General features: G+C 41.5%; 1 protein-coding gene across 1 annotated transcript in view; it reads right to left on the minus strand.

The window, feature by feature from the left end:
* Nucleotides 1–3,333: 3,333 nt before the first annotated feature.
* stab1 (stabilin 1) overlaps nucleotides 3,334–17,899 on the minus strand; it is a 54,237-nt gene continuing 39,671 nt past the window's right edge. Inside the window, exons 60-71 of the mRNA XM_073468446.1 lie at nucleotides 17,553–17,685; nucleotides 17,368–17,428; nucleotides 16,959–17,103; nucleotides 14,724–14,857; nucleotides 13,502–13,667; nucleotides 11,043–11,149; nucleotides 9,545–9,664; nucleotides 8,820–8,954; nucleotides 8,589–8,693; nucleotides 6,962–7,111; nucleotides 4,892–4,996; nucleotides 3,334–4,028 (exon numbers count right to left, since the gene is read on the minus strand). Of these exons, the coding sequence (XP_073324547.1) occupies nucleotides 3,960–4,028; nucleotides 4,892–4,996; nucleotides 6,962–7,111; nucleotides 8,589–8,693; nucleotides 8,820–8,954; nucleotides 9,545–9,664; nucleotides 11,043–11,149; nucleotides 13,502–13,667; nucleotides 14,724–14,857; nucleotides 16,959–17,103; nucleotides 17,368–17,428; nucleotides 17,553–17,685 (1,430 nt within the window). The 3' untranslated portion in view covers nucleotides 3,334–3,959. The remainder of the gene's footprint in view (nucleotides 4,029–4,891; nucleotides 4,997–6,961; nucleotides 7,112–8,588; nucleotides 8,694–8,819; nucleotides 8,955–9,544; nucleotides 9,665–11,042; nucleotides 11,150–13,501; nucleotides 13,668–14,723; nucleotides 14,858–16,958; nucleotides 17,104–17,367; nucleotides 17,429–17,552; nucleotides 17,686–17,899) is intronic.

Here is a 17,899-nt window from a genome sequence, read left to right on the forward strand (position 1 = left end):
TCCATCATAAACAACATGGCTGCTTTCACAAAGAACCCGAGTGCAAACCTGAGCGTGAGAAAGAAAAAAACCTGCTGGCTGTGTAAACAAAACACGTTTCTTCTGTTTAGACAGCACTGAGGAGAAGCAGAATTGAGAGAAGAACAGATGTGGAGGCCAACGAGAGACACAGGCACATCAAATACACTCAGCGACGAGACTGAAGCAGACGTCTGTGGTTTTGATTTAAACAAAGCGGGTAAATATTCAGCTCCGGCAGCAGAGACGTGAAGAGAAAAGCCAACAAAGGATCAAAACTTCATGTTTTTTTATTGGAACACCATCAGGCTCGGCTTTAACAGCTGTTGCCATCATATGTTTCAAGTCGAGGGAATTTTATTTATAAAGTGCTAAATCGTAACAGAAGTTATCTCAGGGCACTTTTCATGTGACCAGATCTGGAAACGATCTCTGCTGAGACAACAACTCCCACCATTAGAAAGCACTCGGTGACAGCAGCAGAGAAAAACTCCCTTTAAACGGGCAGAAACCTTCAGCCAGGCAGCGGGGGGGGCGACCATCTGCCTTGGACCAGGACTGAAACCGATAATTACTTTAACAATCAATCTATCTTTTGATTACTAGCCATGCTAGCAGCATGATGCTAGGGATGGTGGTGTTGGTGGTCCATCACTTTGGTTCAGACTGAAATATCTCAACAGTTATAAGATGGATTGCGATGAAACATTGCTGTGAAACATTTTAGAGTTGCAACACCTGGGGCAAATTCAAGTCTCATGACACTGACACACCTTCCCATGTGTGTGAATGCGTTAAGGAGCTTTGTCTGTTAAGACAGCAAAGTGTGACCTTTTACCAGTTCCCTGTAAAATCTGCCTTGCATTCAGTCTGAACGCACCATTTTGTTTTTCCAATGAAGGGTCCAGAAAATAGAGAAAAATGTCTTGATGACTTTGTTTGGCATTTTATTCTTAATCAGTGACTTTTGGTACTTTAGTTGACTGGCTGTCTGCTGGGATGCAGCTCAGGATGAGGTAGAGTCTTATGGGTTCAGCTTTTTGTTTTGTTGGAGTAGTTTATAAAAGCACAGCCCAGAGAAGCAGTAACCTCTTTGAGTCTCTCCTGGTCGCTCAGGAACTACTCAGAGCCAAGAAGTCGTCCGGCACAAACTGTTTTTACATCAGTTTTTGGACTGGATTGAACAAACAGACATAATGTGTTAATTAGTAAACTAGCACCAGATGGTTTATTACACAGGAAGCTTTAGGGAACCCACACTAGAAACAGTTTGGAAAAGGGCAGGCACTTTTAAAAAATACTTTTTTATAGGTGATATAGGTGATTGGACGAACCATCTGTCTATAACTGTTTGTCGCGGGCTAACCTCAACCAGTCAGATCAGCAGTAGGTGAGAGCTACCACCAGTGGAACCAGTTGGTAAATCAAACTCTGGCCAGAGTCGGTTAAGTGATGAGCAAAAACATTTTTTCCCAGGTGGCTGCCCAGAGAAAAGGTGCAGCACCCAGCATGTTTCTTTTGTGCGGCCGCTCCTAACGCTTCGATTTGGAAATCTCTCAACTTTTCAGAAAGATGCTGGGGACGTCACCGTTGTTCTTTTTCTTTTCTCCTGGCCTAGGTGATAATAGTCACCGTATTTTTGTCTCCTACAGATCGTGTCATCCAGCCACATCCTCCTTACTCTGATCTCCCGATGTCTAATAAAAAATGGATAGTGGAACCGCAAGGGGGCAGTGTCGGTCATACAGCGGCGGTTGTCAAGATATTGTCATAGTGATGCACGTGCAGCGTTTTTCTCTCTCTTAACCCCAGCGCTACTGAGAGCCCGCGAAAACCGCTATGTGGACACGAGCCTTTATGAGACAAGAGTTAGCCAATAGCTGTAGAAATCGCTGTATTCCAAATCATTTTTTAGTTAAGAATTATTTAAGTTTTGTGTCGAAGCCTCAGCAGTTTCTTATTTTTCACTGGACTGAATAGAAATCTGTCCTGAACGTCCAAAGAAACCCTGATGATAACATGCAACATGTATTCATTTAACTAGTTGTTAACAGTAATCAGATAAACAACAAATCAGTTTTACTCGAAAGAAGAATCATCAATCATCATTTTCAGATCTAACATGTCCACTAGTTTTCACTCTGTGTAGTATTAATATGGCTCTATTACATCTGGAAGTTATTTGGTGCTGGATGAAAAAAATTAAGTGCCACACGTCTAAATACAGCTTCAGGGATGAGAAACCCACCCAGATGTTTTGACTGTAGATTTTCCCAAGACGGATTATTTTAATTTCCTGCAAACTTTTTTATGTGAAAGCGCTTATAGTATATATGTTTTTACTCCTTCATCGTTTGATCATTTCTCATACTCACTGGCTGTAGCATTCAGTACAACGCCTTGGTGTTTCAGTGGTTTATTTCATAGGTAGATACTTGTACTGTGTTGACTTCAAGGTTTTCTGTCTTTGTGTGATAACTAATGAGACTGTTCTGGTGTTCAGGAAATGTTCAAGTTACAGCCTGTATGTGCCTGGTTTGTTGCATACTAGATGATACCATCTTGTTTTTCTTTGGATGATGTAATAAACGTAGTTCCTTCGCTCAATACACATCAGACATTTTTTTTTATTGTTCTCCAGTGCTACTAGTTAATGATGTCAGAAATGAGTTCAGAAAAACAGGATTGATTGTGCCCAGATTTGCAGGTTTGATCTTGTTTCCTCTTCATGATTGTGTGTGCGTCTCGAGGTAAGTCGGGCCTGTCATCACTTGGTGATTCATCGTGGAGCGTCTGTTGTCACGTGATGTCAGTGCATAATGACATCAGATCGCCATCTGTCTGTGAGGTTTGTGGAGGTCGGTGGTGTCATCGGTGTGAGACGGGCCTGCAGTGATTTCCTCCACACTCTACGGTCATTTAAATGTTTCCTGACAAACTCAGCTTGTCCACAGAGCCGCTCTGCTGACAGACAAACACCATCAATGATTAATGACAAAGCTGCAGCAGACGTTCTGGCTTGTATGAGGAAATGATGCTGCTGTTCAAGTGTGGCGGATTTTGGTTCTGCCCGTTTTCTTCTGTGTGTCACATTGAAGGATAAGGCTGACGTTCTTCCCATCCTGTTTGGTCCGTGTAGTTTTATTTTTTAAAGGTCTGTGACTTTCTAAAATATCTGGTTACTAGTTTCGAGCAAGTGTGACTGAGACAGGAGGAAACACTACATTTGCTGGGGACTTTTTTCAGCGGAGGGTTAATCCACATTTACTGTGTTGGTGATGATGAAGGAACACGTCACACAGTTAAACATTTGTTGGTTCATTGATGTTTTAATATTATTTGGACAACAGTCGAGCTCTATGGCACAGAGGAAAAAGATATATCAGGCTTTGGCTTTGAATTATCAACCAACTCTGCACCTCTATGCAGCTTGTTTTGGCGTCCTGGACTGACGAAACATCACTTGTAAATACGTTTTCACAGCAGCCTGCTCATAGCAACCTACTGTACAATACCTTGCCAGCATCAAGCAGCAAAAACTCAGATTAGCTGGTGAAGAAAGTAAAACATCTCGTGGACAAAAAATACAATTTTATCAGGAGTTGGTGGAGACCAAACCAGAGCTTGTTTGATGGAAACAGCTGCTGCTTGAAACACTGAGACTGAACCAAATGGCAAATGTAAAACTTGCAGCTAAAAGAGGCTAAAGTGCATCGTAGAGCTGCAGAGTTGGTGACTTTCACATTGCACAGAATCATTTGATCCATCGATAATACAAAACAGTGATTTGGTTTTTCTCCCAGAGAGCATCTGGGTTGAGTAAACAGACAGGCTTTATTTCTTCTTTGGATACAGATGAACTGAGAAAAAGCTGAACCATGTTAAAACAAGCTATTGTGGTATGTAAACAGACAGCTCCAGTTTTACTGGTTCAATTGGTTCTACTGGTCCAGGTCCAGAATCTTTGGAGGTTCTTCAGGTTCTATTGGCTCCAACCCCTGACCGGGGTCCTGTAGGGAGGAGACGACACGGTCAGACTAGGAAAAAGGTACTGACATGCACAGAATTATACAAGAAATCTGATTTCAGACGAGTTCAGAGTGCAGGAAGATCTGGATGTTGTAGAAGCCAGTCTGAGATTCAAACTACACATTGAGGTTGTTTGAAAGTGTGGAAAGAACCTGCTCAAGGACACCACAGAGCAAGACTCACAACCGAATCACTGGTCAAAGTCACAATTTCTCAAGTCCATCTTAAAACCTGCTGTGATAATTGTTTTCCTGAAAACAAGACCAGAGCGAGGTCAGTCTTCAGAATGCAGAATTATCCTGATTGCTTCCAGGTGGTATTTCAGGATGTCAGTGGTCCGGTTTGATAAACTGCTGGCTATACTGAAACCAGACATAAAAAATGAAGACCATCCCTTTTCTGCTAATCAGTTGACCCTGAACATCAGCTGGCAGTATATCTCTGAGATAGGGATGCTCACATCACATCAAGGAAAGGATCCGAAAAAACGCTGAAAATTGCACTTGTTCTGAGAAAATGAAAACGGATGTATTTTTAAATGTTCTGCAATTTTGGACGACAATAACTGAATTGGCGTGCGAAGGCCTGAAGTCTATTTAGTCTATTTAGTACAGGATTTCCTCCTCATACTGCTCCCGGACTGCGCTTCCTTGTTGAGTTCCCTCGCTTTCATTTTAAACGGTGAAAGCGACGGTCAGCGGCCGTTCACTGGTGTCTCCAAATAATAATAATAAATATATTAATAAATATAAATGTAATAATAAAGATATTACACTCCCTAGTTTCACTTGAATATGCAGCAGAGAGGTCACAGCGACTCTGACAGACTGATTGAGCGACTCACCCCAAACGGCTCGCTGAAGGCTCTGGAGCCGCTGTACAGAGGGTTTGGGATGGAGACCAGCGTGGGCTTCTTCCTGCCGCCTGTCGCACCGTCCTCATCCTCATTCTGTCACAGAGGAAACAACAGGAATGACTATCAGCTGTAAGCACAAAGCATATGAAACACAGATACAAATACAGAGGTTTCCTCTGATCAGTAGTGTTATTTATTCATCTATTGTTTTGATGTGAGTTGCAGTTTATGGAAATATCGGCTGCAAAGATGTCTGCTTTCCCTCAAATATAATGGAATGGCACTTGGCTTGTACAACTGAAAAGCTCAACAGCAAGATGTGAGCAGTTTGATGTAGGAACTATTTTCTTCCTACTGAACGAAACCTGCTAATCGTATCACCATGCTGAAGGAGGCGTGCATCTTCTTGAGGATGAGAGCCTCGTGCTTGTGACAGTGCGAGATGTGAACATTAATAGAGCGGTGCAGTTTGTAGTCCTAAAACCCTGAAATCAGGTCGCACTTTTGCACACCCAGTTCCCTCGTCTCAAAGTCTTTGGGTTTTTGGTTAAATGCCTGAAATAAGGTCTGGTTACCACAGGCTGAAGATATTTACACATTTTGTTCTGCAACATAAAATACATCATTAAATGTCCCACATTTTAATTATAAAGCTTTTATATGTCCTAAAAACCGTGGTTGCAAACAAGTGTCAAAATGAGATTTCCCAGACGTTGTCATGGACATTACGTCATCACAACGAACACGGATGCATGTTTGTTTCATTTCACACCTTTGAGGCAAAACTTCTCCTACATGGGCCTGAGGGAAACAGGACAACTTGCTGTTTTGGAGCACAATAGAAATATTGTGAAAATGAACAGCAAGCGTAGAAACGCTCACATATTTTGGAGGAATGGTTATTTATTTCATCAAGTTAAGCTTGAGCTAAAAGTCACATAGATGTGCTTTACTCTAGCCAACCACATAATATCATCTAATCTTTACTGGTGTGCTGACAGACTGAACAGAACAGAGTGCCTTCTTTCTTACAGACGGACCTTGGCTTGTCACAGTCTGGGGCATGAGCTAGAATTTACTGCTGTTCTGCAGTTTGTCCAAAACTCCCTTTTTTCTCCTCTTATCTTAATGCATGACTTCACAGGGGACCAATCAGCTTAAGACCATAAATGTTAGAGTTTTGTTTCATGGAGAATCTTGCCTCCAACATCTGTTGTGCACTGCTTCTTCTATTACTTGTAATATTAGAAAAGATAAAAAATAGACAATCTTGACTGTTCTTCTTTATTAAAGAATTTCCCCACAATAATTATTCAAAATTGGTTGGGGATATTGGGGTATGCTCCACAAAGATAGTTGATTGTTGAGTCTCATTCCCAGCATGTCAAATAGCCACAATTTGGGTTGGTAAAGCTTCCCGAGCAGCAACAGGTGAGAAAATAAGAAAATCCAGGCAGAGGGCTGCAGGGTCTCTGCAGATATGAGACACTAACACGCCTTTTCTCCCCATTCCAGTCTCACTCTCTGTCTGTTTCGTCTTGCTGCGTCTGCTGTGCGTGAAGTGCACTGATAGGTTGAAATCAGTCTTGTGATGTTGGTAAGGGGGCGTGCAATGACACAAAATAAAAATAATCTATAAGTCCCCTCAAATGCATTAAAACTAAAGTAACAAGCCTGTTTTGAAAATGTGAGGAGGAGAAAGTTCAGATATTTGTGTTCAAATGTAGGGAGGAAAAGTAAAAAGTTGTCAGAAAAATAAATACTCAAGTAAAGTACAAATACCTGACAAATCTACCTTTGTACAGTAGCAAAGTATTTGTACTTCATTACTTCCCATAACTGAGTTTATGGACCTCTAACGCGTGACTTCAGAGATGGGACCCTACAGTCATTAGTTAGGTGATAAAAATGCCCCGTTGAACCTTGACAACTAAAATCAGTTTTTCAACCAAATTTAGTTGAATTTAAAACTGCAGTACGTCAGTGCTCACTGGGAAATATCTCAGCTCACACCAGTGTGTGTGTGTGTGTGTGTGTTTGTGTGTGTGTGTGTCTCACCCTGAAGTAGTGGAAGCGGAAGGCGTCGGTCTTGTGTTTGAAGACGTAGTAGCCGAGCGCAGCCAGCACACACAGCAGCAACAAAGACACCAAGATGGCCGACACAGTGCCAGTCTTGTGGGCGTGGCTTCGTGAATCATGGTGGGGGATCTGACAGGTTCGACAAACACAAACAAATGAAACCTGTTAACCCTCAGCACTCACACACATTTTATCTGTCCAGCACTTATGACCATGGCAGCTTCACTGTGCTGTACTGTCGGCATGGTGACGTGACTCTGTTATATTTGCCTTGTGGTCTCATGCACTTGCAGACCTGACGTCATGACAGTGAACACATTACAGTACGTATGACTCAAGTCCACGAGGTGTCAGTCCGCAAGTCCAGAGAGTGGAAATTTGGATTCAGCCAAAGTCTGAACGTTTATAGGTGTGATGTGTGACGTCGACCGTGTAACAACACTGAGTTATTTATCATCATGCCATTCATTCATTTCCCTCTCCACTGCGACATCACAACAGGACATCCTGACCTGTGATATTAGCCAAAGTGTGACTTTTCATCCTTCAGCTGTGTCAACATCACTGTAATCATGTGGTCATACAGGATATGGATCCGTCACACTGTAGTAACAGCTGCAGGCTACTAAGTTTTACACCGTAGTGTTCACCAGCCACTTGATCCAAATACGGGAGATCCTGATACAGAACTATTCAGACAGAACATGAGCGAAACAATCAAGTCAATTTGCAATTCACGTGGGCGATAATATCACAGATAACCCTTTCCTGTTGAAGTTCAAAACCTGAAGAAGATTCACTTCTGAGATCGAAATGAGTCAAAGCAACCGTCCAAAACTGTCGGTACTGTGAACGTTTTGGGGGAATAAAATAATATAATTCAGATTAATCTCTTGTGATCTAGTCTGCATCATCTTCTGTGTCTCAGGTCATGAATATTGATCAGAGTTGTGATGTTATCAGTGTTAACCGAAGCTGACTGAATCTTAATTTCCTGAAAACTAAACACAGCCATCTGCTCTCTGCCCACAACCGTAGCTGTTGCCTGGCAACAACGGACAGACCGTTCTTAGAGGAAGTGCTTCAGACCGGAGGGGCAGGCGCCACGACGCCTCCTGGTGGCTGTGGTCAGAACTGCAGCTGCTGACGATGCGGCAGACGTTTTATCTCACCGTTAGCGACGACTTAAGTTTTGGTTTCAGTGCGACAAAATTTCAGTTTCTCCCTAGAGAGCAAGAAGGTTTTACCAGGATTAAATTATTTTCATTTAAGTTAAAATATTGCTGTTGAGGGTCAGAAAGGGAACAAATGCTTGAAACTAAGGCCATGTACACTTACGCATCCACTTAGAAAAATATCCGTATGAGGGTGCTTCAGGGAACAAGCATTTTAAAGGTTGTTTGCTTGTCTTCTGGCCGACAGACCTGACAACATGAATTCAGGCTTTTTACAAGGCGGCATTATGACGTTATTGCAGTCAGATCACCTAGAAATATCTTCGTTTTGGGTTCATACCGATGTGGTTCTCGTTTATTTTTATTCACGTTACTTGGTCTGAACGCGGCATAATTGTCAAGCAACTCTGGGATAAACCATTTTCACTCACTGGTGCGGGGGGCGCTGTCAGCGGGGCCTCGATGACGTGGATGATCCCGTTTACAGCAGGAATGTCCCAATCCAACAGCAGCCGCTGGTTCACCAGCTTATAGCTCTGAGGAGAGATCAAGTACAAGACATAAAATAATAAAAATCTCTCATCTTTTCATTGGATTCATAAACCTGGAAGGTGTGTGTGTGTGTGTGTGTGTGTGTGTGTGTGTGTGAATGAGTGTCTGACCTCGTTGTTGCCGTGGGTAACAGTCAGGTTGAACCCAAGCCTTGATATGATGACTTCCTTGTGTTTCAGATCCTTGAATGGCCGTCTGCTGTGATTGGCTGTGATGTGATACTCAAGATCTCTACCAGACAGAGTCTAAACACGCGTGCACACACACACACACACACACACACACACACACACACGCGCACACACACACACACGCACACACAGTACATTGAGATAGATTAGATTTCATCGACAGCTCTGCCACTTGGAACCTGCTGGTATTCTGATTGGACCAATTGAGTTGTAAAGGTTTACAATTTAATTAGGAACTATAAAGTAAAGGTTAATAGGTATCAGTGCGGATCTGTCGGTCTCTTGAAAATCCAAGCACATAGTTCAAGCATGCTTCAATAAAACTCTGTGGCACATGTTCCAAGTATAAATAAAAAAGTGCTCTCCAGACTTCGTAGCTTCATCTAATTTGCAGAACAAACACAGTGGTCACTTGCTCTAAATATTTACCAATCAGAAGGGTGAGTCGTCATTGGCTACTGAGAATACAGACGTAGTTATCATGAGAAAATTTAATAATACAAAACTAACAGTATTAAAATTATAACTACTAACTTTTCCTTGAAGGCTGTATTATTATTATTATTATGTGTCGTTGAACTACAACTTTAAATGTGGGGTTAATGGATAAGTAATTATCATTGAAGGGTTGGGCTGTACAGCACCTTATTTTGGGTGAAGCCGGAGTTATGAGGAACAAACAGCGTGACCTCAGACGTCCTGTGAGACAGAAAATCAACAAGCTGTTTGCCGTCCGACGACGAGCCGCTATAGTCCAACAACATCTAGAGAGAGAGAGAGAGAGAGGACAGTGAAGTTATTTAGATTTATACATTTCTTGTGAATGTGTGTCCAGTGTGACTCTAAAACACACAAATACCAACACATGTTGATCAGTCGCCATGACTATTGTACCAGTAACAACTGATCCTGGTATTTTGGGGAAGAACTAATCTAATTAACACATTTATATAAATGGTGGGAGATTTTTCTGTGACTGCTGTCGAACAAAGTCTCATTTTATTTAGACATTTAATTAAAAAAACATTTAATCGCAAACAGCAGATGTTAATCTGGACAATGCGACACATTCCTGCTTTTGTTGTAAACAGGAAGTTAAAAGACAAAACAAGTGAGTCGCAGCACTTCCTGCACAGACAACAGAAGTGTAAACTAATACAGAGACGAGGCTAAACTTGTGGGACCGGGCTAAAATCGACCACTTTCAGCTCTGCTAACACAACACCTTCAAGCTTTTCAACTTTCCTCCATAACTACAAAACCTGAAGACATCTGTAGTTCACAAGTTCGTCCTCATAGATTTGTATTTTTAGAGCTCCACACTTTAATCTCTTTTATAAGCCAGACCTTGGACTGAACCCTCCTCCAGCTTCTTTTTTAAAAAATGTCTCCTTGTTGGCTGGAAGTCTTCCAAAGCTCAGTTACCTTCAGGAGGTGACGCTGGTGTTTTTCTCCCTCACCAACATCTGATTAACAACATCCTGCTGTCTTTTTATACTAGTATATCTTAACATGAATATACTGTATACTGATTCAAAAATGTACTAATTCATGTTAAGTTTAAAGTTCTTGTTGTATTATGTCGTCTGCTTCGTAGAGTACATGTGTTGATTTCTACTGTCACCTAGTTTTTATGCTAAAAACAGCTGTTGATACATTGTTTACATTGTCACTATTCTGTTACAAAGACTAAAACAACGTCTCTTTGTCTGAGGACGAAGAAGAAATGACTCCATGATGAAACCAACCTGGATCAGACCCAGGAAGTCGGGAACATGATGTCTACAGATAAGCTGTTTCATATTCTGTACTTGTAATAAATCAAGCACTTTTTTTTTTTTTTAACTCAAGATAGTGATGGGACACACTGTTTTCTGCAACAGCTGCAACCTTTTAAAGTTTTTCAGTAGTGTTGAATTAGGAATGTTTTCAGTTATGCTCTCACAGCTTTTTAGTGCTGGCTAATCTCTGTCTGTTGACTGCCATGAACTCTGTTACAAAGATCCAAAGATGAGGAGAGAGACGAGGAGAGAGAAGAGGATCGCCACCAGCAGGTTTGCACTGGTAGTTCTGAGTGAAATGATACAGTATGTATATTGTTTTTGTTGTATTACCACTAAATGGTCCGACTGTCACACTCACCTTGTAAAATATGGAGAAGTTACTGTATGTTGCGAGGACGCTGCTCAGGACGCCGTTACAGAAGTCGCCGTTTCCCACGTAGCCGGCGGGACACGTACATGACACATCTGCACACACACACACAAACATACTGACATGACTAACAATGTGTTTTTGTGTGCAGCATCATGTGTGTTTCCTGCTCAAGTTTGGAGTTGTTAGGTCTGATGTCTTAACTCCAACCTCTAACTAGTGTTTAGGTATATTTTCACCAGACGTTTGGATTGTATTGTGGTTACAACTGTTATTGTAGTAAACATCTGTCACCTTGTCATTTGAGGCAGCTCGAATTGAGATATCATGAATCCATCTCGACGGGCTTCAAGCTATGCCCTTGTGTCTGGACCACAGTGTTTCAACCAGTCACTGTCCTTTTGGGGAACCACTGGCAGCTACAGCCATGGGTTAGAGCGACGGCTGTGGGGGAAGCGACTGGTCGTTTGAGAACAACAATGGCGGCTCTTAAAGAGGTTAGCTTAGCTGCTTTAGCATCAGTTACATCATAACTCGAGTATATTTCATTCTAAGGAAGAGAGAAGAACTTCACTGAAGGATGTTCTTGATGGAAATGATGCTTAACTTCTTGTGTTAGACGGTGATAGACAGATGTTTCGTCCAATCACCTGCCAAGTAAAGTTCCTGCCCTTTTCCAAACAAAACCTTCTGTGTAACAAACAATCTGGCACGTGTAGTGTCTGAGTGTTTCTTATACCTTCTGAGCTCTGAGTGACAGGACAGGATGGGACAGGATCAAATGCTTTCCTTTAAGTATATTTGGGAAGGAGACAATGTAGAGGTCTCATGTTCAGGATAACAACACATTAGTTCTGTAGTGTGCTTCAGAGAATAGCTAAAGGAAGAGGCCCACACCAAGGACTGAGGAATTCAGAGGTTCAGTGTATACATTTCCATCTAAGGATAGGAAGAGGTTCAGGGTTGATTTAATGTACACATTTCCATTTAAGTATATAGAGACTAACATCAACATAGTCACGCACACACCTCCATGTACACATATTCCCTTGAGAGAGAGATGTTATGCAGACCCATCCTTTTCTAATAGGATAGATGGGCCCTCAGTTCCCCAAAAAGGAAACAATTAGAGAAACAGGCGGACCTGAGCGAATAGACTCTAAAAAGACACACACACCAGAGAACGTGGGTGATTTTGGTTGATCTCCTAAGACTGATGGTCAGAGAGGAGTTCTGATAGAGCAGAGGGCAAAGTATTTTGGGCATCACTTTGCCAAGATTTGAGAATACCAGGGAGTGCACACTCTGGTTCGGACGCTGGCTTGAAATCTGTTTCAATAAAGATTGCTCTGTCAAATCCACCCAGCCTTGCCTCCGCAGAATCTTTATCAACATACTACACGCCGACACCTTTCGAGGATGACAGCCCATACACTTCACACGTCAAGTTACTCTCACTATTCACTCCCACTGCAGTGAATTAAACTCTATTCTAAACTCTAAGCCATTAGACTCACTGCTTCACACAAATTTAATGCATTGATCTGTTGTTTAAGTGTATTGCACCGAATAATTAAATTATTACATTGGTGCTGAAACAATTTGTAAACTAATTGATAAGCCAATGGACAGAAGCAAAGTAAACAACACTGTTTACAATGAGAAAGACATGGCTGGTTGCTCTTTGTAATTCAGTGTAGATAAAAACTGTCAAGTGCTCTGGAGAAAACGGTAAAAAGCTTCAGAAACCTGAGGCAATCCAGGCACTCCAAATATAAGAAAATGTATCAAGCGAGGAAGGAAATAATTAAAAATCCTTTTTTATAGGGGCTTAATTATTAAAAGGTCATTAAAAAAGCCAACATGTTTTGATCACTAGGCCTTCATCAGGGCTCCAAACACCATTTAGCCACTATAATAAAGGCTTTTTAATTATTTCCTTCCTTGTTTGATACATTCGGAGTGCTTAGCTCTCTTTTTTTAATATTTCATATGATGTCAGACATCGACTTCTCCATCAACAAAAACACAGACGGAATTAAGTCCCTGACTACATCTGATATGTTAGAATTTACAAATATGATATTACAATATTGTCAATAAACCAAACTAAATAATATTGTAAACTGTCGCCTGGAGCTCTGGAAACTTGTCATGCATCTGCTTTACCATATTCTGACATGAATCCATTAGTTAAAAGTATAAGTGGCAGAACAAATAATGACAGTAATTGTTAGTTGCAGCTCTGGACTGTAAAACCAACAAAAACAGCGTGTTTGTGTCGGAGCTGAGTCCCCAGAGAGCTCTGTGATGCTGCAGCAGACTAAACAATAACACGTTAACACAACAAACACTGTTCAGGAACTAAACCCTCCAGTGATAAAAACAACAGAGTGTTTATAAAAACCTGCCTCTGTCTCAACACAGAGACTGCGCCGCTGTCGTACCTTTGAGCCTGTAGCAGTAGGCGTCGTACTTGGAGCTCTGGTCCACAGGTTCTTTGTAGATAACCAGGCCCACATGGTAGTCCCCACACCTGGCTGAGGGGAAGCGGGTCGGGTATCCCACCTTGCCCCCCTCCATCCAGCCGGCCACGCACAGATGCATCCCCAGCTGTCAGGGCCAGAGAACAACAACAGCAGGATAAATGGTGGATCACGAGTCCCAGCATGGACTGCCGCGATCAGAACAGGTGGAAGAGGAAAATAATAACCACAATTAACTGGAAGAGGTTGTTAAGACTGTTGAAAACAGTCTGTTCAGCACAGATTATCTGGTAATGTGAGAGGTTTACAGATCTAGCCTTAAACCTCCTGAACTGCTCACAGGCTCATCTGGGCTGACTCGATAAAAGGTGCACTATGTAGTTTTGGGAAAGAAATGTTAATCACAAGAAAGATCATTGACTGATTTCTTTCTATGTGTAAACAAACTAAATAAATAATCTCTTTTTTTCATGACTGAATAAACAGAATAAACAAACCGACCTTAAAGGACTTCACAGTTTCATACGGTTTTACTTACATTAATATTGTAAATATTATAATTCTGAGTTTGACTTCCTTCTCCAAAACTACAAACTTTAATCCTGAACATGTCCAAATCGCACCACTCCCTGGTGTCCTCAGTAGAAATAACAGACAGACAGAGATTCCTCGGTTTATAGTCAGATATATCAAAAACTACTTAGAGTAAAGCGTGATTTATACATCTTTATGACGTCATACCACCTGAAACTACATGTACCGGTTCTGAGATTACACCACAACGATGCTAATGTGTAGGTGCACGTCAGCTGCTGAGACAGCACGTTGACCGGGGACTATGATTGGTTGTTGAGATTTAACCTACATGTTTCTGATGCCGGTGGCGATTGTTGATCTCCAAATGTACGAAAACAGAGCCCAACACAAATATCACATCATTATCATCATCATCATCATCATTATCATCATCATCTGTAGTTTTTTTAGTCACTCAAACAAGGAATTAAAAAGTTCGAGGTGCTGGTCAGACTCGGCTGTTTAGGAGTGTATAGCTGCATTCTCTACTAAAAACAACAGCCTTCATCAAACATTTTTTCTTAGAAATACTGTATGTGTATGTATGAGCGAGGTGTATTGACCTGTGTGGCGTCTCTATGGAAACGCCTTCTGTAGGTGGGTTTACCTGCTGTGCGTTTCCCAGCTGTGTAAAGTTGGCCAGCGTTGCGCCCTCGGCCTGGCAGGCGGCGTCAGCCTGACTGAAGTTCATCTTGTACTTCCCCTCTGGAGAGCGCAGGTGGAACACTCCAGCTGTGTTGGCTGAACCACAACACCTATGTTAACTTTACCTAACACTTTAATCTCTGCATGTGACAACACAAGGCAATCCATTGAAGTTAGGATGAAAAATCTACTGATATTAAATGTTTAAACTGATTAATTGGATTATAAAACAGCTAAATAAATTACTGGGCTCTGATTGGCTGTGAGGTGTTGGTTTGCCTCATTAAAAACATAATGAACTTTGACCACAAAACTGCAGTATGTATCAAGTCATGACCTCTGCATCATGAATACGCCCTGATTAATGAGCTCCAGGTAGGAACCTTCTCTGGGTATTAACAGGCTCTCAGCCTTAATGAGCTTCATGTGTAATGAGCACTAACGAGCTCATGCCCCCTTAACGAGCTCTGGGCCTCCAAGAGCTCCGGGCGTTGCCTGCTTTACGCCAGCTGAGTGCTTGTTGACGTTTGTTTGCCAATCCCAGAAAAAAAAAACACTATTCAAACCCACAACTAAAGAACAAAGTTCTTCATTACGTCACCATCGTAAGATGGACGTTATAGCGTCACCTGCTGTAGAATTACCCGTTACCACGCCAACATCAATGGAGTAGGCTGTGGAGCCAAGATGGCGCCTGCTCAGCAGAGGCAATTTAACTCATGATTACACTGCAGTTATGGTTCATTTTGATGTAACACCTTTAATAGACCAGACTGCCATCAGGTCATCAAGAGCCAACCACCAAGGCAGCGCCCCCTTTAGGTGGAAAGCGCTATCACATGACGACAGAAACGGGAAAAGGCTGAAAAGCTGCAAAACAAATAAACAAACAAATCCAGATCTCCAATCCACCATCCCTCTTATAAAGAAAATAGATGTCATGAAGCGAGCAGTAACAATGTGTGAGGCTCTAAAGAAAGGCGTACATTTCTTTTTGATAACAATACATAGTAACTAGCTTTCGTCATTTAATAATGTTAAATAAGAAACCTGAAACAACTACTTCTGAATGGTGGATAGCCTCGTCTCTCACTAAATCTCAGCCTAAGGCCCAGATTTAACAGTTGGCAATTAACAGGTGGATTATTTACAGACGACAATATCTGGCCACTGTGCTGGGTCAATCATCTCCTTGGACGGGGGAGACTGGAGGAGCACGACGACTGACCAGACAACACTATCATTAGACGTGTCTATTAGACAAAGGCTTGCTCAACAGAAAAGGAATCTATACAGACTTGTTATCTGAACACATCGTCAATCGTCAGATTTATTTAACATCTATAGGATAGTGCGCAGCCATGTTTTACCTGTATGTGCTGGTCTGTCGAGTGTTACCATGGTGACACAAAATGGACACTTTGGACATAATGGACTGTCAGCTTGTTACTGATGTGTTACTACAAGGCAGTGATGGTATGTAACTCGGTGCATTTACTCAAGTATTGTGCATCAGTAAAATTTTGAAATACTTGTACTCTACTTGAGTATTTCCATTTTCTGCTACTTTATACTTCCACTTCACGAGATTTGGAGGCAAATATTGTACCTTTTACTCCACTACATTTATTTGATAACTTTAGTTACGAGTTACTTTAGATTGTTTAAAAACATTGATTCTGATAATCAGAAAAATAATTATAAGATCCCATAATCAGTGGACACATAGTATACAGTATGCTATACATACATGTAAATATATGTATAGTTTACTCTTACTTGCAATATTTTTAGTCATTATTGCGATACACGATATATATCTTAATATTTTTAAATCTCCTCAAAAGTACTTTATAAATGCTATGACTGGGCAACAAAAACAAATATCATATTTTCGACCAAATACCTCAATATTGTAGGGGTGACTGTTGGTACTCTAACAAAATATTAACACATTGACATTCTGGATAAATAGTAATCAGTAATGTGGATATAATGACCGAGTGAGTATAGAAAAGTGTTAGTCGAAAAGACTGGTAGGTTCAAAAAAATGACATCACTTTACTGTAACGCAGCCTTTAAAACCAGGGAAGACAGCACGTGTCACGTTTATGACATATCACGATGTAACCATATCCAAAATTGTCTCATATCACGATAATGATGTATTATCAATATATTGCCCAGCCCTAGTTACCATGGTAATGCAGATCCTTGCAGGTGGCCACAGGGTCACAGCCTCCGTTGTCCTCCAGGCAACGATCAACAGGGGGCACCACCTTCTCCAGACACTGGACTCCATTACCCACGTACCCCGGCAGACACTCGCAATCACGCTCGTTCTGGAAGAACCAGATTACTGAGTGATCAGTTTAAAGCAGGAATTGAGGTTACGCATTGAGATGTTATTCCTCAATGATCCTGTTTCTCCCCCTTCATCCAACTGTTTACTGAACCACTACTGGAACATTTTTTATGTACAGTATGTAAGATGTTATGTCATATTACAACACAAATTCTCTTTATTATTAGACACTGATAACACAGGAAAACAATGATGAACAAAACAAAGATTTTAAAGAAGATAAACAACAGTTTATACTCACTGGACCGGTGAACTTGCAGGAGGCAAAGTCGCTGCAGCCCCCGTTCTGCTCTTCAATACACCTGGACAGAGAAACATCCTGATGTCACGTCTCAAACATTCACATAAAAGCTCCTTTGTTCAGAGGAGCAAACCACAGAAGTGAAACAGAGACTTAATTCATAGAAAAGGATGTGCCACGCCCACCTGTTGATGGGCTGGCAGGAGTAGCCGTCTCCTTGGTAACCAGTTTGACAGGTGCAGTTGACGATCAGTCCCGTCTGGTTACAGTCTGCGTTCAGGTGACAGCCGCCATTGTACTCTGCGCAGAGGTCTGGAGCTGCAGAGTGGTTAATAAAACAGTCATCACACGGTGGGTTCATGTCAGAGCGAGTGACAGATGATGATCTGTGTGTGTGTGTGTGTGTGTGATCGTCATGTTTACACATCCATTTCATTATTACACACAAAGTTGGGAGCAAACAGCAGATATCTATACACATAACTAAAATTTTACAGATTTTTATCATTTTTTATGCAATTTATTTTTGAAT

The sequence above is a fragment of the Pagrus major genome, chromosome 6, assembly GCF_040436345.1.
Source record: "Pagrus major chromosome 6, Pma_NU_1.0".
Taxonomy (NCBI): domain Eukaryota; kingdom Metazoa; phylum Chordata; class Actinopteri; order Spariformes; family Sparidae; genus Pagrus; species Pagrus major.